Genomic DNA, 24,696 nt, shown 5'->3' on the forward strand with positions numbered 1-24,696 from the left:
TTTAAACGTTATATTCGAACCTTTGAGAATTAGTTAGATTCTATCTATTAACATAAATCTATTAACATAATAATAATCTATTAAAATCTCTATCATGATGAACGCTAGATATTTTAAACGAAGTAATTTTTTTATAAGATATTGCATCTTTTAGGTACAACATCCCTGTTGACTAATTCGGAATTTTATACTTGCGTACTTACTTATTTCATACCTTGAAATTCTAGATCTGAATCATCACTAAAAAAATAAGTGAAAAATTTAAAATATTTTTTTTCATTACTTAATATCTCATTCTTAACACAATATGAACAAACTATTTTATTTAATCAATGTTAACATAGCCAAAAAAAAAAAAAAAAAAAAAAAATGAAACACTATGTGACGTTTTGCTTAACTAATTCATTAAAATAAGAGAAATCCACTACTTAATTGTTTCATACCTTTTGCTGATATCATAGGTAAAAGGAGATTTCTAAAAGAATTTTTATAACAAAATCATCTCTCCCTCAAAAAAAAAAAAAAAAAAAAAAAGCCGAATTTCTAGTAAATTTATAAAAAAATTACATTTGTGCAAGCCAAAATTCAACCAAAAAATTTTGCATGAGTGTTATGAGTGTGTTGCGATTTTCTACTGAACTGCACGGTTTTAAATATACTATTTTTAATCTGCACAAACACAGCTACACTACAAAATTTACAAACACACATAGAAAATTACGTTAAAGTAAACAGTATGGTGGAGATATTCCACCGTTTCCAAGCGAAAGCATTCGGCGTTAGTGCAAGGGTTGTGCATAGGAAAAAGTCGACCTCAGGATGCAGGTCTCCCGTTCAACTGCTTGCTTGTCTGTAAACGCCACAAGCGGCTTCAGTAAAACGCCACAAGGGGGCGCTCTCTGCTCAAGGGGAAAAAGAGTTGCAACAGCATTTAATATATTGATAATTCCAAGCAGCAAATTCTGTCATATCAGAAAGTTTATTTGAACTTTCTTCACAACCATTTTTACCTTTTCCCAACCTTCTGCCAACTTCTGAAACAACTGTGCTTCAGTTGATTATAAAAACTAAAATTATAGTAAATAACAGAAAGTACGTATTTCGACTTCAACTTATTTAAAACTTTTTAGTAGAGTCAAGTCTTTGTAAATAGCAAATTCAGCTCACTTTCACATGATTTTTTCTATGTAACTTCAAAATTAAAATAATTAGAGTTAGGATATTACACTCTACCTTATATCAAAATATAGATACAATTTTAGCAAATAATGTTACAAATATAGAAATATTTTAATTACTAACAATTTTAGGAATAAATTTAAATTAACTGAAGAATGAAAAGTGGAAAATTACTTTGGTAATTCCCAGAATATTTCATACTCCATTAAAATGTTTTTCAAATTAGAAATGAAATCCTTTCTATTATATTGTATAATCAAAAACCAAACAGTAATGACACTAATGAATTTCCATCTGTCTTACAATTTGAGAAAATAATTTAGGTTGTCTCCCTGATATATTCGCAAATTTTCAACCTTAACCGGAAACATGAGAAATTTTTTCCAAGAGGAGAGAGATATTTTGTTCTTGTGATAGTTTTTATTTGATAATCATACTTCTTTAATTTTAAAGAAAAGTTTCTCCATTAGTAAACATCAGTTTAAAATCATGGATAAAGACTGACTGTGGAACTGAAGTCACATCTTTTTTGTGACTTGAGTTTAAAATCAAGATAAAGACTGATGATGGAACTGACGTCTCATGCCTATACAGGGTGTTTCAGTGAACCGTTTCAGAACTTCTAAGAGGGGTAGGGTACATCCTGACAATTCGAAATCATAGAGCAATGTGGGGTCGGAAATGCTTTCCTGAAGCGGTGTTGTACACAGAAGCACCATAAAGAAAAGAGACAGTAAATGAGAAATCGTTTTAATAATACATGAAAAGAAGAAAAGGTGCATGGATTAAAGTAAGTGAAGTTTCTTTCACGGGCTACAATGCAGCCTCACATCACCGACGCATGGACATCCGAACATTCTGGAATACTCCAGGTATATCTCGAATCTCTCCGGTAGCTACTGCGATTCTTGCAACGAGCTCCTCAGCAGTGTCAACAGGGGTGTCATAAACTAGCGATTTCATATGAAGCGATAGCGATTTCATATGAAATAAAAATCAAGACATGATAAATCGGGTGACCGAGTAGGCCAACGCACGGGACTCCCACGTCCGATCCACCGTTGACCAAATGTGACATCCAGGTAATTACGAACATATCCGCTATAATTTGGAGGGGCTCCATCATGTTGGAACCACATTGTCTGTAGCACATTTTCCCAGGTACCACTGAGCGAAAGCAATACGAGATACATAATCCTCCGGTTTCTGTGTCTGGACACGCTGCACGTGAAACGGATGCATGTCTTCTGCTCAGAGAATCCTCCAGATGCTGCAATGGGATCTTGGATTCCCCTGCACATGATGCAGCACATTCCGTGTTGTTCTTACCCTGTCCCTGTGAGCTCTTTCTAATGAACCTGTCTCAGCTAACCTTTGATGCAGTCTTGCAAAGAAGTCATGACTGGGAATACGCCTCGTCGGATATCGTTCCGTGTACAAATGCTGTGCGGCTGGCCCACTACAATTTGCAGCCCCGTACGCAAATGCATATCGGCTAACTCTGCGATCGTGTAATCATCCATCCTACTAACTTGGCGTTCTTGTGCGAAATGAAGATTCCCTGCACGAAAGCTCGGACTTTTCGCACAGCGCCTTCTACCGCGTCAGGAAAGCATTTCTGACTGCCCATAGGTATATGATTTTGGTTCGTCAGGATGTACCCTACCCCTCTTAGAAGTTCTGAAACACCCTGTATATGACATGAGTTTAAAATCAAAGATAAAGATTGATTGTGGAACTGATGAGTTGAAAATCAAGGATAAAGACTGAATGTGAAATTGACGTCTCATGCTTATATGTGGTATGAGCTTAAAGTCAAGGATAAAGATTGATGGTGGAACTGAAGTTTCATGCTTTTTTGTAATATTTTTTTCCTTCCTGTAAGATTGACAATAAATAGCAAAGTTCTGATACAGCGAATTTGACATATAATACGTATATAAATTTATTCTAATAGAATATATTAAATTAAGTCTTTGTTTAAATGGAAGTGGGTATTTGAAATAAATTATTTTAAACATACAATATCAACTTAATGGTTTTATATTGTTTAGAAGAAATTTCAAATATTCTTTTAAATATTTTGAGCTTTTATTTGAAACTTAAAATATAGCTTTTGTAAATTAAAATGAAGTGTTGTTTTTTATTTGTATTTATTAAAAAAAATGTTTTATTACAAAACTAAATTTAGTCTAAATTCTTTTTTACTAAAAAAATATTTCTATTTTTATTTCCAGGCCTGATAACAATGGCAATTAGCGAAACATTAAATCAAGTAAGTACTTCATCTGCACAAATTCACTTTTAGTTTCAATGTGTAATTCACAAGTCCTAAACAGCTTTTAAAATTAATTTATTTGCAAACGAATGAAGAGGCCAAAAGCTGTTGCATGGATAAAAATAATGGAAAGGAAAAATATTATTTTTTCATCCAATCACAATTAATTAATATAATAATTTACATTTTAAGTCACTACAATTATCGGAATCCTGCGTTACATTGGATGAAACATTGATAATAGTAAGCAAATTTCATTGGGCCATTCTCTACCTCAGAAATCAGAATATTATATGAAGAGCCTTAATTTTACATATAAAATTCTTTTCGTTTTGTTAATATTTTATGAGACTTTCAGAAATGCCGCAAAAAGTGTAGTGTCTTGTCTAACAGCCTAAATGTAATGTATCAAATTGAGTAATTGTTTACTCTATTCATTATAATATTCTACACAAGCAATATCTTCACTAATTGTAATATAATCTAATGGTTTAAAATATATACAAGAAATCAATTTAATTTTTATTTCATAGGAAAAAAAGTTTCAGGTATATTATTTCTAGGCAAATTAATTCGTTGTCTTTGATTCCATTATGAATAATTGAATTTTAAGCTGTTTTAAATATATATATATATATATATATATATATATATATATATATATATATATATATATATATATATATATATATATATATATATATATATATATATATATATATATATATATATATATATATATATATATATATATATATATACTGTTACTTTTTGTTTCAATACTGTTACTTTTGTTTTAAAAATCGTTTTTGCAAGCATTAATTTCTTTAAAAAATTACTGATTTTATTTCTCCTTAGAAATGCTTAAATATACAACTGCAATTTATAAGTAATAGATTAGGATAGGAAAGTATTATTACTGGAGATTGTGAATTGCTTTAAAGAATTTCAAAAGCTACAGCATCAGGTTTGTATTTATAGTGTTAAAATCGGGGTTTCATTTTTTTTAATTACATATTCATGACTATAGGAACCATACTTTCTTCAGGAATTTGATGATAAAATGGAGTATTCTTTATGCTAACAAAACAATGTTGACCTTAAAACCTTCCCTGGAAAACAATTTAAATTTTTAAAAAGATTTGCTTCATCAACATTCCTTTTTTAAATTGTTCGAAATTAGTTTGGGAGCACTTCGCAATTTTGAAAAGTAGTGTGGTGAATAGCATATAAGCCAGTTAACAACTACGCTGTATGAGCAATTGCTTTTGCACCATGGTTATGTTACTGGACTGCGAAGCACAAGGTCCCAGGTTCTATCCTCGCGCATCGCAATCCGCCAAATTGGTGACCTCGGACGATGAACCTTCAACCGTCGTACAGCTGTTGTGGCGCCATCTATCCACAGCAACCCAAAGTCGTCAGATTCACTTGACGTTACAGCAACCACTCACCCACACACGCTAGTCGCAACTCAAATGCTCAAATGGGTACAGGCGCATTATACTCAACAGCCAGCCAATAAATACATCACCACTCAACAGCCATATCGTTCTTCTCACCTCCGACTCACTGGAGGTAGAGTCTGTGGTGAATAGCATATAAGCCAGTTAACAACTACGCTATACGAGCAATTGCTTTTGCATCATGGTTATGTTACTGGACTGCGAACCACAAGGTCCCAGGTTCTATCCTTACTCATACCAATCCGCCAAAGTAGTCAGGCGACTAAAATAATATATAGACTTAAACCATCTGCCAACTTTCCCATCAGGAGCAGGACGTGAACCATTACAAATTTAATGTAAATCAGACTTCCATATATATCAGATATTCAGTGGAGTTGAATTCCGAAACAGAGATTTAGGCATGTCCGATAAATTTATCAGCATTGATACTTAATGTGTAAGGTATTTTCGTGTTGCATTAACAATTAATGTGAATATTCTCCAACTCATAATCAGCACATAACTATCTTTTCTTTACTTGATTATTCCATTTTCCAGAATAACTTACAGAGAGGTGGCAAATCTATCAATTGGATATGGAACACTGAGAGTTCCAGAAGTCCAGACATTCAACGACGCAGGAGATACTTGATCGATGAGACATCCGATCAGTGGTGGAATGACATGAAAACCATTTGGGATCCAAGCGATGGTGCGGCAACAACAACAAATCCTTTGTCTCCAGAGGAAGATATTTATTTTTCCGGTCGAGGCGGTCACTCTTCTCCTTTTTCAAACTTGCAATCGCTTCCTGCGCAGATGAATACTACTGTTGAAGCAGCTATCATGGTCGAAAATCCGCAGCACAGTGACGTAGACAGCAGTTTAATCCGGGAACTAATAATAGAAGAGCACCACAAACCGTCAAAAATTGAGCTCCAATCAGTTTCCCAACGCTTGAGGGATATCAAGGAAAACAACACAGCCATTCCTGAGCCTCCCATTAAGACAGAGAATGAGTCTAAAACGGAAGAACTGAGAGAAATAGAATCAGAAGAACCAGTCGTGACGAGAAATGAAGGAGGGAATTCCCCATCGTTTGTGGAGTATGTCGTTCCTGGTGTAGAGTTTGTCGAACCTTATGTGGAATACGTAAACAAGCACGATGCCTTTAGGGAATCTGAAAGCATCTCTCAACAGCCATTTGTAGAATATGTCCTACCTTCAGTAGAATATATTGAACCAGAAATTGAATATTTTACAACTCGCATGTCAAACAGCTCAAAGAATGTCGAATCTTTTCCTTTGGATGACAGCTCTGAAGAAGAATTCTTTGGAAGAAGAGGTCTACCTCTTGAAGAAGTGATTACCATTGACCAAAATCGATTTCTAGCAGTACATAATGAAGAGAAAATAACTTCAGAGACTAAAAGAGCAGAGAAACAGAGAACAATAAAGCAGAGCGTAAGACACCAAAGAATACACAGGAGGAATCCTGGGTGGGGAATTCCAGAAGTAGACTATCCGACGTTAGAGATCTTGCCTGTAGTGCATTTCCCTTGCGAAGAATATGCTTCTCCTGGGTATTATGCTGATGTTTCTTCAAGGTGTCAAGTAAGTATATAAGTTGAAGATTAAACACTTTTTTTTCATTAAGTAATGTAACGCTTAATTTTTATGATCCTTTCAAACACGTCGATAGGTTTTAAACATTAGAATTTAGATAACAATAGATATGAATAGTTTTGATAAAAAGGTCATCAGTTACCAAATCTCAATGGCTTTCCAAAAATTAATTTTCTTAAATGAGCGTATTAAGTTTAATAATTTTGCCTATGGTAAAATGTTTTTTTTTACAATGTCAAAGTGTCTATGTTATAATGAAATTTTTAATTATAATTGTAAAATTTGCTATTAGAACAAACATATTAAAAAGATTTTTGAAGCTCTTTTTCATAAATTAATTTTACTATATAAAATAAATAAACATTAAAATTAATAAAAATTTTAATAAAATCACTTATCTCATCTGTATTCAAATTAAGCATTATTTTTAAAAAAATATTTTCTGCTTTGTTATATTTAAAAATTGTCTTTGCAAATCCAAGCAATTGAAATTATTTTTTTTTCAGATGTTCCATATCTGCCATGAAAATGGCCAAAGATCCTCATTTTTATGTCCTATTGGAACCGTTTTCAACCAAGAATATCTCGTCTGTGATTGGTGGTACAATGTTGATTGTGGAAATTCTTTGAATCATGACATAACAGATTCTTACGAAGCTTTTGGCACGAGTGAGGAAAAAATATCTCTGCCTTCGATTGCAAAACCGAAAGTTGATAGCATCTCTTGGAATAAAGATAACAAAAATCATTCAGACAAACTTTCTTTGTTTTCAGCTGTGAAAATGAAACCAGAAGTTAACAACAAATTTCAACACAGTAAGAAAACAGCTGAAAGACATCCAAATCTCTCCCAAAAGGCAATAAATTATCCTATTGGTTATGCATTACTTTTGCGAGAATTTGTGAAAAATTCCCCTCGTTTTTCGCCAAATCAACCGGAAGATTCCAAACACACAGAAAATCCCGGTACACAAAAATTAGAAAATATAAAAGAGTTTCCAAATGAATCGAAAATTGCCAGTGACAATGAGAGAATCCTTCAGAAAAATAATGAAAATTTGAAAAACAAAGGAAATACAGAAACAGAGACCAAAAAAGGAAGGCAGAAACAGGAATATTACGGTGGTTCGAAGCCCTTTTCTTTATCCGAAAAAAGAATCCATGAAAGGGTGAGAACAAAGAGAATTAAAATAAGATATTTTCCAAGAGAGTCCCAGAAATTATCATCAGCTTCCAACTATACCTCTGAAGAATCAGAGCCTGATCCAGAGAGTCAGGTTCCTATACAAGAGTACAATGCTTACGCACCTTACATTCATCATTATGGAACAAAAAGTAGAATTAATAGAAAGAACACTAAGGAAAAACCAGTAAATAATAAAATGATTATTGTTAGCGACAATCCAATAAATGTACCAGATCAAAGAAATTACTATAATATAACAGATGAATTCGAAATTATTCATCTTCAACGAAGTAATAATAAACCGAAGAACACATTAATTAAAAAATATCCAAAACATAATTATTCCTCAGCTGCAAGCATAGCTAACTATAAGAAAGAACTTTATTCAGACGATGACGATCAATTAGATGAGGTTGATGACTTACATCACTTAGAAAATGTGACAGAAAAAAGAAATAATTCGAGTGACGATCATACTACGGAGCCTGAAAACAGACACTCAACCACTTTAGCACCATTACATAAAAAAAGTAAGTTAAATAGACAAGACATAGCAGGTCGCACTTACAATAGACCAATCAATAAGAATATGCTTGTGACAACAATTTCAGAAAGTACAATTGTTAAAAAGTCGTACACCATAGAACCTAAAATTTCACTAGCAAAACTAAACAAAAAATATGGCGAAAGAATAAACACAAAATTACCTACTTCTAAAACTGAAAAATTTATTTTGTATGCAACGACTCCTATTTTCGAAGAGAAGCTGAAACCTAAACGATTGAATTTCTTTCAGGGAGAGGAACTTTCAGTTGAGAAACTTGAAACAACAACTCCTTTAACTCCAGTGTATATACCTATAATCAGAAATTTAAATAATATGCCTAAAGGCCGGTCGCAGAAAAAAGGGAATAATACTCATATTATCTTTAAATCACAGAGCAATATCAGCATCATGAAGAAGAATAACATATTTGCCATTCCTGAATCATCGAGAAAGAAGAATGACTCTTTCACTTCTAAGCAACAGACTGATAAGAATGTAATAAAAGAAAATACCATTTTTAATATTCCTAAGCCTATAGCAGAAAAGAACGATTCATTTTCTATTTCTAAGCCGCAGATAAGAAAGAATGTAACAAGAATGAATACCATTTTTAATATTCGTAAGGCAATGGAAGAAAAAAACGGTTCGTTTATTATTTCCAAACCACAGACCAATAAGAATATAACAAAAGAGACTGCCATTTTTAATATTCCTAAGCTGACAGTAGAAAAGAATGATTCATTTTTTCCTTTTAAACCGCAGATAAACAAGAATGTAACAAGAATAAATGACAGTTTTAACATTCATAAAGCATTGGAAGAGAAAAAGGATTCGTTTGCTATTTCCAATAAGAACACAACAAAAAAGAATAACATTTTTATTATTCCTAAGCCAATGTGGAAGAAGAATGACACTATTGATGCTCCTATGTCACAGATAACTGAAAATGAAACTTTTGCTATTTTAAAGTCACAGATGGAGGAGAATGATGCAATTAAAAATTCCAAAGACGAAGACATTAATAAAAACTTAACAGAATTCGATATCACTAACAGATTTGTTAGCAGAATCTCGAATCTGGTCTCTGAAATAAAATTACCATCTGAAGAATTTCATCAAAATTTATCGACTGCAAATTCAATGAATTCAGAAAAGACATCCTTTACTGTGAGTGTACGTGTGGCAACAGAAAATTCACCACATTCAACTAATTTTTCCAGCGCCAAACGATTTCAGAATTCGACAGATTCAATAAGAACGTTGCAGCCATGGCTTATAAACAATTCGGTATCTCCAAAGCGATACGGTTACAGTCATGATGAGCAGAAAGCTAGAAATTTCATATTTCAACATTTATGGAGTGAAACCTTTAATAAGAATACAACAAAAATTAACAATGCTCATGGTGGATTTTTGGTTATGAGAAAGGGTCGTCTGAAACGAGATTTAATCAGTTCGTTTCAAACCAAGCGGGATCAGTATTTGAATGTATTAAATAATTTTAAAACTAAATTAAATAAATTATTCATCGAAACTGCAGTTTCAAGGAGATGACAAAGATATTATATCGATTGAAAAAAAAATGATTTTCATGCATTTTATGAATCTAAGCAGACACTGAACAACAATGTGTGCTTCATTTTGGAGAATTTCTCAATAGATTTTTAAAACCTAACAGAATGTTCGGATCAGTTGGTTTCATATAAGAAGTGTGTAGTGTTTGTGTTCTGCTTATTTTAAAGCTGCTAATTTTTTTCTATTAAGTTATTAATCGACAAATCGATGAACTAGAAAATTGATAAATATTTTGAAGTTGAAATATAAAGGCCTTTTATAAATTAGAGAAGAGAATATAGAATGGATTTAGAATTTTATAGAGAGATTTGTATCAGATTTATTATAAAATATGCAAGAATTATAAGTAAGTTGCATATTTGAAATATTTAGCTTGTAAATACGGTGGCTGGATACGAAAGTTGATTACGGTATCTGTATTCAGAGAAAGAAAGTAAAATTAGTTGGTATGATAATAATTCATTTCGTAAAAAACTCTGGAATGTTCGTATTAAAATAAAGTTGGAATACTTTTTTCAAAGTCCATGTTTAATCCTAAAAGAGCTTCGGTTAGAATTTTGCTTGCATATCGTCTTAGTGGCAAACAGAAAAAAAATGTTTGCGAATAAACAAATGTGATTTTATGCTTGTAATTCATTTGTTAATGCATATTAATACATATACATGTTGATAAATATTAAAAATATGTATTTTTGATAATGTTGTAAAGCTATTATCAGTATTTGTTTGTTTCCGTTTCTAAAGGACAAAGCAGAGAAATAGTCGTTTTTAATAATACTACCAGGAACACAATACCATACATTAAATATAAAATAGAAATCCTACATGTTTTGGAGATGAATTCTTGAAAAATAAAACTTACGTACATATGATAAATATAATGACACAAATATGAAATAAATGCTGCACAATCATATGATTATAGTTTTTTTTTTTTTTTTTGTCAATCAGCGTCTCCATTTTGCATTTTATACTCTTAATTAATTTGAATATAAAATATCCTATTTTTCTTCTTTCTTACATAATTTACTACATTTACAAGAGCAACATCATTTATTTTTTGCACTTTTGTAATATGTATTTGCATATTTTATCATGTAAGTCATCATCTCCTTCTGTGTATATACCAAAAACGCCATGTTTTTCTTACATTTCAATGAAGATATTAATTTTAGATGTTGCCCTTGATACATCTGTTTTCTGAATTTACTTCATATTTCAGCATTGAATGGTCTTTATGTACAAACATTTCTCGAGAAATTTGCTACGATTGTTCATTGACAAAGTGCCTAGCTGTCATTGATTTATAACATGTTGTAAAATCTAAGCATAAAGAATTCAAGACCATAAAAACAATGAGAGGATAATTTTTTTACTTGTACGTCTATGTTTCTTTGTAAAATCACACAGTGAAGAAAAAAAACTCTTGCATACTAAGAAGTGTAGGTATATGAAGTGTGAAATTATGTATATAAGACAGAAAATGATTTAATAAAAATGGTTAACAAATGCTGATTTAATTTTTTTCCAGGTTTATAGGACACATTATTACATTTCTTGAATGCTATAATTATTTATTTATGAAGTAATGAGTCTCTTGAATGGTATTACATACAACAGAATTTGGGTAATATAAAAAGATTTTAAAACTTCGGTAATTTGTCTTTGCTATGTCCTTGTAATTTCCATTAATATCACGTTAATATATAATCTATATTTAATTATTTTGTTTAATACGAAGAAAAATAATTGTCAAAAGATTTTATTTATTTCAAAATTTCTTTTTTCTATTATATGCCCGTATCTTCTGTCCACCATTTGTTTTATATAATGTGACAATTTCCCAACAAAATAAAAGAAGTTTTAAGGAATAATTCTTATATTCAAGGTGCTGCATATTGTTTATTTCTTACAATCAGTAGCTTGGATACAAAAAGTAAAACATTTATTTTAATTATAGCTATTATATCTTTAATGAAACTACTCAATATTTATTAATTTATAATCACTTTCCCTTTCACTATTTACTAAGTATTATTAATTCAATTTTATTTAAAAAAATACTCGCTGCCATTTTTTAGCATACATGCTGGCCGAAACTGTGATGTAATCTGGACAATCTAAGAAAAGATTTACAAATATATTTGCTTGAGTTATCTCATGGTAGATATAAAGAAGCACTTTTTACTTATTTTCTAAGATAGAAACTTTTAACTTTTTGAACTTGAGTTCATAGGAAAATATTTGATATGTATTCATATAAAACAATAACTTGAAAAGCAGATTATAACACAGTGTGAAGTTACATCTGTTAAAATGAGAGGTATATCTCATTTAGCTATGAAAGATTTTAAAAAAACTTATCTTGTATGACATAAGATAAGTTTTTTGATATTTGATTTTAAGGTTTTTACAAAAACTGTAAGCACCGATAGGAAAATTGAGCCTACAATAAACATGAAAATCCAGTACATAAGAATAGATAGTTGAAGTGTTTTTATATCTGTGAAGGCAATGGTAGTTTGTTGTTAGGAGAACTTTATTCATAAGATAACTTTAATTATCAATTCCTAGATCTAAAAATTAAATGTTATCATCTAAATGTAACTCTCAAAATATTTTTGTAATCATTCAATATTTAAAAAAAAATAACTTCGTTTTCTCAAATTGTCGAAATTGATTATATATGAAGTGTTTAAGGTAATGCATATAATTGCAACTAAGAAACAATCCCCTGTTGTAGAATTATGTTTTTGTGTCTTTTTCTGCATTGATTTCATATATTTACCGTTTATATCAAAATAAATTAAATAAACCAACACATTAGCAACCAGTTTTCTTAATGACATGTTGGTTTCTATGAGAAAACTTTACAGAATTATTTCTGTGAATAATTGATTTCTATAATGATATAGTATTTAAGTTCAAAAGAAAATGTGAGACAAATGAAACGGCTACATTTATGATGAATTATTTTACCGATAATATAATAGACTATAATTCTTTTTAATCTTATTACCTTATTATAATTCAATCGATAAAAAAATTATATTTTCCCGTCCCCCCCTTTTTTTTCTGAGCTTTAAATATGATCGAAAATGCAATTATTTTCACCATAGATATAACGTAGATGAATACTATATTAATTCCATGAATAGGGCGATATAATTTATACACATAAACAACTCCAATGAGAAAGCAATGATCATTTATCAGAGATAAATAATCATTTACTCAAAGTAATTGAACAATATATAAAATACATCATTTTCTAATTAATAAATCTATAATGCTTAATAGAAGAAAAAAAAGCTATTAAATAGCTTTGGGACTTTTTTTCCCATTGGCAAACAGTAGTGGTTGTCATGTTTTATCTTTAATTGTTTCCCAATGACACAATCAAATGATTTTAAAAATATCCTAACATTTTTCCATAATAGCCGAAAAAAAAAATCTACAGTTTCTTTCACAATAAATCAACGAACGAATAAATGACAAGGAGTTAATACAAAGCTTATCCAGAGAAATTTTGACTGACCATCAAGAATGAGACTAACCAACGCACTACATTTGCCAATCATTTCCAAGGTTAATATGAACCAAAATATAACAAATAGCTTAACATAAGCACAAAATGTACATACTCAACTCATTTATTAAACCGTGTCAACATCTTAAAAGCAATGCGTTATTTTCATCACTGCCAACTAAAAAAAATATCTAATTGATAATGCAATTATTAGAGGTATCCAAGAAATAAGTTCCATTGTGGAATTAAAAAAAAAAGAAACTATTATTAGAGAAACACTTTTATTGCAAAATAAAATAAAATGCCATGGCTATTTCTCAACATGGTTGTCACCATTACCATTGGCCGACGTCCTAGCCTAGGGGTAGCGCGTCTTCCCCGCGATCTAGGCGTTCCGGGTCGAGTCCTGGTTCGGACATGGTTGTTCTCTCTGTGAGGTGCGTGAATGAGCGCCCCTGTAAAAAGGGGTTGTGCAAGCGAGTGTGTGTGTGCTATCTTCACTTGAGCTAGAAGTCAGATTTCTGCCCTCGGGTGCTCAGGGGTCTTTGCCCTCAGAAGCTACTGCGCAAAATTTGCCTTAAAATAGTCATACGAAAACAACATTACCATTTATTTTAAGCCGTTTTCTGACGACCTGTGCCCGCCTTGAATCTGGTACATTTTGTCCTCTTTCCCCTCTCTTGTAATTTTATGGGGTTCTTTGATGTCTGTTCATTTTACCGACAATTTGCGGGAAGCTCCTGAACACCGTCCACAGGCGCGGATGGTCCAACAATGGGTCGCTTGACAGATTTATGACCGAATACGTAAGGCCACAGGTCATCGGAACGGGGCTTTAGCAGAATATGATAATTGGCTATTGTGACCTTGAAATGGCTTGTGAATGGCAATGGTCTTGACGTAAAAAGATGTCTCCTCCGATGATGATGAAGTGAACGCGAAATGTGAGGGAAATGCAATGACAGTGTCGTAGTGGTGAATCATTGATTCTCCTTAATCTCTGTTCAACTTTGTAAATAAATCCTTATCAGTCCTCTCCCCTCCCTTTTTTTTTCTTTTCTTCATTCTAAACATTTTTACGATGAAAACCCTGCATAGAAACTTCGCACCCCCCTTCTTACTATCGAATCACTCATTAATTTTCTTACTCAAATTTGTCAGTGAATTTCCATTGTTTTTTTCCCCCATTAAGAAAGCTGGTGATAGAATGCTACTCGCAAGAAGAGGGATATTCAATTTAAAATAAAAAAAAGCTTTAAATGCAAAAAATAGGGGTAAAAAATAGGCATAAGGGTAGCGCGTCTTCCCCGTGATTTGGGCGTCCCGGGTTCGAGTCCCGATTTGGGCGTCCCGGGTTCGAGTCCCAGTTTGGGCGTGGTTGTTCTTCCTGTTCTATCTGCGAGGTGTGTGAATGTGCCCTCCTGTAAAAAGGGGTTATGCAAGCGAATGATTGATGCGTGAGTAGTCAAGTCGTACTCTTGGCCCAAGATGGCTCTACGATAAAAACCCTTAGGCTTAAATCGGCTGTCTTCGAACAGCGGGCTTGTCGGTGGCAAGTGCCATAAGAAACAACAACAAATGCATAAAATATAGTCAAATTAATATTCAGGGATCTAAAAGTGACTTTTACTGATTACAAAGGAAACAGAAAAATTTACGTGCTTGTATGAAATCATGAATGCATTGCACCTGTAACAAAAATAAAAAAAGCGTAACTTAATTTCTGGATATTCCTCGTATCTTTTTCTTGTAATTTATTCGATCGTTGACTTATTCTGAAATAAACTGTAGTTTTTTTCCAGGCTTTTACTGAGAAATGTTAGGGTATTTTTAAAAGCATTGTGTCATTGGGAAATGATTAAAGATAATACATGACAATCACAATTGTTTGCCAAAGAAAAAAAAAATCCCAAAGCAATTTAATAGCCTTATTTTTTCTTATACTAAGCATTATAGATTTATTAATTAGATAAAGATTATTTCATACTGTGCACAATTACCTTAAGTAAATGACTGTTCGTCTCTGATGGACATAATTTCACTCTCATTGGAGTCGTTAATGTGCATAAATTATATAAATTATATCGAATTATATAATTTTCATCTACACGATAACTATAGTGAAAACAATTGCATTTTCGATCATATTTAATGCCCAGAAAGTAAGAAAAAAATAAAGAAATAAAAAAAATATATGCCGAGTTATAACAAGATAATAAAATTAAAAAGAATCATATTAATTTGTTCAATAAAAGCAATGCATCGTACATGCAGCCGCTCCACTTGCCTAATGTTATCTTGTTAATAAATTTAAATACAAACTTATAGAAATCAATTATTCACAGAAGTAGTTTTGGAAAATTTTTCTTACAGAAATATATATATCATTAAGAAAGCCTTTTGCTTATGGTTGGTTTATTCAGTGTATATTGATTTAAAAGGTAAAAAAATATATATATATGAAATCAATGCAAAAAAAGACACAAAAACATAATTTACAAGAGGGAAATGTTTCTTAGTTACAATTATTTGAATATTATCTAAAACACTGTATATATAATGAATTTCGCCAATTTTCAAATACGAAGGTTGTCTTTCTTTAAATATCAAGTAGCAAAAAATGTTTTGTGAGTTTTGAACATTTCATTACACATTTTGATAGCATAATTTACATAAAGGCTGATTAAAATGCACAGAAAAATCAATGTTTCTGTGTTGTCATCCGAAATATCAAAAATCATATTTTAAATTATTGCTGTAAAGTATTTTATGTTATTTTATAACACACATACCCAACAGAAATTTCGGATATAGACGTGGATAACTGTAAGATATCTAACACGAAACATACACATTTTTCTTCTAAAGAAATAAAATTATTTTTTAATGTTCAACTCCTATATTTCATAGACTTATATATTAAGTATTGGGTTACTTATATAATTAAGTATTACCCAAAAGTTTATTTCTCAACTCGCTATGAATGGCCTTATCTGGCTGTGCTTGTGCAAACATGCAGGCTTATGTATTAGCCGTCTATGTCATCGGTTTAAGTAGTCCCAGAGCTCTGTTATTGTTGTTGTTTCTAATGGCACTTGTCATAGACAAGCCCCTGACATTAGCAGTCAGTGATTTTTTAAGCCAAGGTTAGTCTCCTGTTTTTCAGTAGCGCCATCTAGGGACAAGAGTACGACTTAGCTACACAGACGTCACAACCCTTTTGACTCGGCGAACTTCATTCACTCATCCACAGATCGTAGTTTAGACTTGAATCAGAGAACAATTACCCCAGTGGTATTACTCTCGACAGGGAGGACTTTGTGATCACGACAGATTTATACGCGCCCCAGCCACCACACACGCGGGGAGTCTTGGGCCAGCGGGGTTCAAACTCGCAACCCAAGGGACGCGAATCCGACGCCCTACCAACCAGGTTATCCCTGCCCACCCCAGAGTTCTAAACTGTCGCAAAGCCGAGACTATACCACAAAATCCATTTGGTGGGATTGGGAAGGCGTGATTTTCTACGAGCTCCTTCCTCAAGTGAGACAATAAATTCTTCAAAATACTGTTATTAACTGGATCAATTGAAAAGCGCCATAGTTAAAAAAACGGCCAGAATCAACGAACCGACGAGACGTTGCTTTTCATCATGACAACGCGAGACCACATATTGCATTAGTTGTAAGAGAGAAGCTCTTACAGTTTGATTGGGATGTTTTAGAGCATCCTGCATATTCTCCAGATCTCGCTCCGTCTAACTATTACTTCTTTCTGTCCTTAAAAAAATTATCTTCGAGATAAGGGTTCTAAATCCATCAGTGAAATAAAAGCGCACCTCGGAGATTATTTCTTGTCCACAACGCAACAATTTTGGAAAGAAGGCTTAATGAGGCTTCCTGAGAGATGGAAGAAGGTAATAGAGCAAAAGGGTTCTTATATAACAAAATAAATAATATCTTAAACAGTAAATATTATGTATTCATTTCATATTAGAAATAGGAAAGAAACTTATGTGACACCCTAATAGTATATACTTTTGTAATTTCAATAAATCATATATTTGCCGCAAAATGGGTTGATTAATTATCTGACACATCATAATAAGTTTGATCAATATTTTATAGCAATACAGTTATACTGATGTAAAAAAAAATTATTTTAGAATGCCATATTATGAATTAATATGTATTTTAGAATGCCATATTATGAATTAATATGTATTTTAGAATGCCATATTATGAATTAATATGTATTTTAGAATGCCATATTATGAATTAATATGTATTTTAGAATGCCATATTATGAATTAATATGTATTTTAGAATGCTATAAAATGTATTTAGAATTCTATTTATGAAAAAAAAAATTGTTTTTCGGTTGAGTAGTTGTCATTAAAGAATTAAATATTTAGAATGAATATTTATATAAAATGCATTAACATCTAAAGATTTTCTGCATTGGATTATTTTTTTTTTCAAAAACTCTTCCTATCATAAAGATTTCTTATAAACTTTTAAAGGGGACTGAAACTTTTCATCTATTTTATATTAATTTAAATCACAGCCTTAGTTTTTTAACTTAAAAAAATTAAAACGAACAGTATTTGGAGCAGTATGAATTTTGGTCGAAGCATTTTAAGCATTTTTGACTTACTCATATATTGCCTCAGATAATTTCACTCATAAAAAATAAATTCGTAAATAAATGGACCTCTGTGTTATGGAAACTGACATAATGAATAAAAAAATAAAATGAATACCATTTTTTTAAAGTATAAGTAGTAGAAAATATTTTTTTATCAAAAATATGGAAATGTTATAAAAATTATAAGAATGGGGATAATAATCAGAATTAATAATATTAATAATAGTTATCATTAATAATAATAAGAATTAATAATATTAATAATAGTTATCATTAATAATAATAAGAATTAATAATATTAATAATACTTATCATTAATAATAATAAGAATTAATAAGAATCAACAATTCAATAAGAATTATAAGATAATAATAAGAATAAATAATAAGAATTACTTTTAATTGATGAAATTTCCCATTTCGTTTACACTATATTTTTTAATTTTAAATTAATATTTAAGAATTTTGCTCCTTCTTCAGTGAGGATTAAATTTCTTATAGAATTGTTTGCAGAGTCTCATGGTTATATATTTTATTTTCATATCTATATATTTGATAGAAATATTACTTTCTATACTTAAGTACACTAATAAAAGTATGTTTTAATTTTTTTATTGTTTTTCAATATTTAGTAGGTATATGTCATAATTTAATAATATAAAATTTGAAGGAAAAAAAACTTTAACATGAAAAAATCTTAAAGAAAGATTTTTAAATATTTTTTCTCAAACATATTTCTAGATCGAATCACTCACTAGAAATAAAAAATTAAATTACCATCTAATAATTAAATGTTGAAAATATTGTATTAATCATCGGGAGCACCCAATGCATAAGAATTCTAATCTAATAAAATGAAAAACTGATTACAAAATTCCATTTTTTCAGACACAAATCAAGTCAAATAAAGCTAATAAAAATCTCTCATAGATTTTAAAATTGCTCTTTTCACCGAGAATTTTCTTTTATTTTCTCGTATATTCGAAGTATTCAAAGTAATGCAAGCGTCAAAAAATTTCGGACACGAGATTTGGACGATTCTTCACGTTCCATGCCTGTCTGTTTTTCTGTCCGTTCATCTGTTTGAAAAACTCAGGATCGCCTTTAATCTAGAATGATGGAATTCAGTATAGCTTTTGTACACTACATTTGTAGATTTCCATTAATTTTTAAAAGAAATTCATTCACAAGAAATCTATTTCTCCGGCTGACCGAATATAAAATAACACGAAAATTATTAAACGAAGAGAAATGGCTAAATAAAATTTGAGAACACATACTTAAGATTTAAAATATAGACATGTTTCAAATTTTGATAGAAATCCGTCAAAGAGTTCACTGTCTCTCGTCAGTACTACTTTAACAAGCATGGGAATATGATAAATCAAAAATGCAATTATTTTAATATATGAAATTTTGTTTGTGAATTTATGATTACAATTGTAAGTTTGTACTAATTTTGGTGTCAATTGTTCGAAGGAAAGAAACATGATTTCCCCTTGAGGAATCAATTTAGGGTATTAAAAAAGGGTGCTTTTCTGCGAAACTTTAAAGTTAATGCAATTTTATATGTGGAGAACTTATTTTATCACATTTTTAGATACAAATTATTTTTGAAGGCATTATTTTTTGTAAAAATACCTGTCACTTTAGTTGATGATACGATGAACAAAAGCAAAATAATGCTACGTATTTCGCATTTTTTTCAGTGCTGTATTTTTTTTTATTTTCAATTGTAGCATTTATTTCAGGAATGTTGTTTATAATATATAGAAATAAGATACAAATAATCATTTAAAAGGCAATTAAAATACAAATACTTCATGTAAAGGGATGAAACGGCTCTAGAAAATACTCTAGATCCACAGGTTGCGCTAGATAAAATCTAACGGTATAGCACTTGTACATAACCAAAGAAATTGCTTTCTTGATCTGCTTTCATCTTCATCTTAAAAAAAGACTTTTGGAAAACCATTTCTTGTTCCGAGCATCTGATTACTCTCTCTTAATTTTTGCTGCCTAATTTACTATAAAGCCGATCAGAAATACCATCAAGTGTACTAAAAATAATATACTACACTGTGATGGTTAATAAATTAAATATATACTATTTAAAAAAGTTATTAGGAATAATTGCTCTCAAATTACGAATTTCTCGTGTCTTTATGTATCTGAATTTCTGACCGTTCCCAAAGTTCCAACTAAACATCCATACGTCACTAGTGTGCCTAGCACACTTATCAGAAGCGATTTTCCAATTATATAGATCTTCCATAAAGTCAAAGAAACCTTTTTCTTGAACCTCTGTCGCACAATCATCTTCACACTCAAGTAATGCTTGGGAAACCAGCCTGGCAAGGATGCGATTATGTCATGCGATATTTCTGCTGCCTCGTTTGCTGCAGAACCAGGCAGTAAAACCATCAAAAGTGTTGAAAAATAATGTATTACACCCGTTATAGTAAACAAGTAAACTACATAACTTTGGGTTGATGAAAAGGCAAAGGCATACCCGAAACAGAATAATCCAAACATGCTTGTCAGCACTGTAATGAAAGCTGGACAACCTAAAAAGCTATCGGCGAAGGTCATTGCCTGAGTTATTTCATAATAAATTTGAAGTAACACTTTGTAATTGTTGCTTTCGATCGAAACATCTAGTTTCATCTGAATTTCATTAAAAAGTTGATTGATGCATTTGCATATAAAACAATAATAACTCGTAAAGGAAACAGTGACACAATGTAGAGTCACAACTGTTAAAATAAGAGATATATCTCGAATAATTATAAAAAGATCTTTTATGTTATCAGGAATGGCATCAGAGTTTTTAATTCTAAGGTGATGAAAAACTGCAAGTTTCAAAAGCACCGACAGGAAAGTTGAGTCTACAATCAACATAAAAATCCAGTATATAAAAATAGACAGTTGAAGAGTTCTGTATCTATGGAAGGAATGATTAATAGAAAACATCCGCGACAGTTTGTTCAGAAGAACTTCAATCTTTTCCCTAGATCTGAACACAACGATATTGTTAGATGCAACAAGAATCAGAATAATTAACGAACCTATTTCGTCTTTCGTTTCCATAAATATTATGCACCAGACAGTTTCAGATAGCAATAAAAAACTTAACATAAACTTAAAGATGTACTTGGGTGAGTTCCACATCCAGTTGCAAACTTTGAATCTTCTTAAGGCCAGAGGACAAGGAATCGTTTCCATCCCTGTTAAATGAAAAAGTACCAAACTGGGCATGAAATCATGAATTCCATATAATTTATTCGCTCGTTGTTTCATTGTGAAAAATGCTGCTACTTATTCTCAGATATTAGATATCAATGGCAGATTTTTAAAAAAAAAGCAGATTGTAGCATATTTGAAAATAGTTTATAGGCAGTATATGATCACATATATTGATATATGCAGATCACAGATTGAAATATGTAATGATCACAGTAAGTGATATATGAAGATCACGAATTCTAATGCCTTTGGAAAATATTAAAGGCAAAATATGATGATCACAATACCACAGTTACTTTCTAGAGAACTTAAAACGTTTGAAGATGTACTTGGAGAAGTTCTACAAGTAGTTGAATAATTTGAATCTTCTGAAGACCTTAGGAAGAGACAACTTCCTTGCTTGCACAATGGAAAAAGAAACTGGATGCGAGAGTGTAAATGCATTGTGATTGATTCCAAGACTAATTCATTCTAACAGATAATGTAATAAACTCTCGGTGAATAGTGACAAATATTGAGATATTTGTAAGGGTCTGTGGGCACGCTATTCGACAGTTTAAGGATAATACACGACGACAAAAGCTATTTTTCCTTTCAAATTTCTTCTTGGCAATTTAGTTGATTTTTATCTCTGTGCTTAGTAAATATTATTGATCTGATTGGGACAAAAGTAGCATCCTGTCTTGCTCACTTAAGCAAATGACTATTCGTAGCTTATAAACATAGTTTCACTCGCATTACTGTCGATTTGAGTATAAATTGAGTCACGCTATTCATCTGCAACTGTTTAGTATCTATTTAGGTGATAACTGTGGTAAAAATAAATGCTTTATGTATAACATTTGCTCAAAAAAGGGAACAAATGAAGAAAAATTTGAAATTATTTTGTGTTTCAAAATTATGATTAATGTATGAGAAAATAATGTATACAATCGGCCACATATTTTTACACATCGGTTTAATAAAAAAAAAATATTTATAATAATTCGGGTTACCTAGTATTTTCTTTTTAAATGCAGTTCATATAATTACAGAAATCGATTCTTGACATAAAAGAAGCAATTCTGTAAAATGTTTCGTTAGAAAACCAATATGGAAATAAGGAAATATTTTTACTTTGTTATATTCATTCATCTTAATTCGCATGGTTAAAACCTGTTTGAAAATGCAGTTTATGAGATCAATGAGAAAAGGGACAGTTAATTGCAAACAACAAACAAGGAACTTTTTTTCTCGGTACAATTGTATGAATATTATGTAATCTATTGAGTGTTTAATCTACATCTCTGATTTGTTAGCCTGAAGGCTCATAAATTGTTTTGAATATCATGTGAAAAGAATATTTCCAGAGCTTTGAATATTTAGTTACATATTTTTTTACTTTTAAGTCTATATGTACGCATGATTTATAGATGATCTATTTTTCTTTTAACATTCGATTGCTAAAAAATTAAATGATGATATAGCCTTATAAACATTTTTTCTTACCCATTTTGAATTATAATTCTGCATTTTCTTTCAATAATTACATCATTTTTATATTTAAAAAATAGTTGAAAAATATAATATTGATTATTCTTAATTATTTATAAAGGAGAACAATTTTTTGAAACATTGAGTGTTTAGCATGAAAGTGCCTCCATCCAGACTGGAGACTATAAAGACTGGAAAATTTGCGGTTATAAAAATGCAGTTTCTAACAAGCATGTATTTTAGAGCAGAAGAAAATTGACTATACCGACATATTTGAATAAAGGAGTTTTAATTTAATATAGAGCAAAAGCCTTTAGCAGTAAATTAATTTACTCGTAATGTAATAATTCAGTCATAGCATGGCTGCATAGGAATATAAATGATGGAAGAGTTCTAGGAATATTAACAGTGTAACATTCCCTGTTTCCCAGTACTGATAAAACATTTACAGCCAGCTATGTCGTCCCTGTTACTTACTAATGGTGGATCTTTTCACCTGGGTGGTCTCGCATCTGTTCATTAGCGACTACAATGAAAGACCACATGCGGAATTCCTCATCTAAGAGGTATTGATAGTACCTTTAATAGGTCCAAAGAGAGGTAGGTAGATAGAGAAAGGGGTGTCCAAACATCTGGATGCTAGATGTTTCTCATGGTGAAAGGACCTTCCCACGACCTACTGGCGTCGCTGAGAGAGCATATGGCTGAACCCCGATTGGCTGAAAGAGAGCTCAAATGACCAATGTAAATTAAGAGGTGGAGTCGCCGAAATAAAGTGCGGAGATTTTTTTAGGGGAGAGAAGAAACGAATTGCAGGAGACTGTTGGACTACGCCCACGAGTTCGGAGTCCGTGAACCAACTGAGTTTCAAGAAACCCCTCGACTTTGACTGTTGTATCTGCTACTACAGGTGTAAATAACTATTTATTTAACCAAGATTAGAACACGTTGTTTTTTGTATATATAGGGCTGTAAAATAAAGAATTGTCTGGAAATCCTGCTTCGTTATTTGATCAGTCTAGATCAGGACATTACAACAGCTATCATGAAAGACCAAATGTTCATTTGGTTAATGACTATAAAATAATGCGTTATAATTAAAAGTGGTTATTTTGTAAGATCTTGCTTTTTTAAATTTTTTTTTTAAACTTTTGCTCCGAAATGCTTGCCATGCCTTCATTTTTATGATCATGGTATAATATTGTATTCAGAATTTTACAGCGAATTAAATTCTGAAATATATTATCATTTGATATGCACGATCAGATTAATCATTTTTATGCTTATATATTCTAAAGATGGGTTTACCCTCAGCCAGTTGCAAACCATCCAGTAAGACCACGCATATGGGGAAAATGTACAGTAACAAGTACTTGTCCCGTTGAGACAAGAACTTATTGTCCGCTCTCTCAGGGCATACACAGTCTTCCGTCTATGCATGCGTGACTTATATGAGGCTGAGTGTAAACCCATCTTAATGATAAGCATTTCTGCATACTGAAGATCTAGACCGGGTACTGTGATAAGTGTTGTTGGGGGATGGAAATTCTATGTTTCAAGATGTATTTTTCATTTATCATTAGGACAAGTCAATAATCAGACATCATCTGCAGGCGATATTTTCCGTGTTGGATACCCCATTATCGATTATGAGAACTTTTTGGATGCCGAGGACCCGTAGACCACCCGTTCTTCAGTCCCGTTATTGCTCCTTTCTTCTCTACAATGACTAGTTGCAGAACATGAATGATATGTACCATAATTCATTTTCTAAAATCCATGTCTAATTATACTACCAAGGAGAAAATTCTGGACCTTTTAGAAAATTCAATCTGGAAATGAGAACCCCATTTATGCACGAGTGATCGGAAACCATAGAAATGTTCACAACAAGAGCTTGGAATCTAATCTGAGTTGGTATTTTCAAACAAGAACGGTCAATCCAAATGAATCCCAAAGAGTG

At 31.5% G+C, this 24,696-nt stretch overlaps 1 protein-coding gene across 1 annotated transcript; it reads left to right on the forward strand.

Moving 5' to 3' along the window:
- The first annotated feature begins 3,419 nt into the window (after positions 1 to 3,419).
- On the forward strand, positions 3,420 to 24,414 carry LOC129975461 (uncharacterized). The gene is made up of 4 exons (XM_056088523.1): positions 3,420 to 3,454; positions 5,464 to 6,519; positions 7,038 to 8,247; positions 24,317 to 24,414. The coding sequence occupies exons 1-4, from the start codon at positions 3,428 to 3,430 to the stop codon at positions 24,412 to 24,414; spliced, it is 2,391 nt and encodes a 796-aa protein (XP_055944498.1). The 5' UTR covers positions 3,420 to 3,427.
- Positions 24,415 to 24,696: the final 282 nt, after the last annotated feature.

Source organism: Argiope bruennichi, chromosome 7 (genome assembly GCF_947563725.1).
Source record: "Argiope bruennichi chromosome 7, qqArgBrue1.1, whole genome shotgun sequence".
NCBI classification, from domain to species: Eukaryota; Metazoa; Arthropoda; class Arachnida; order Araneae; family Araneidae; genus Argiope; species Argiope bruennichi.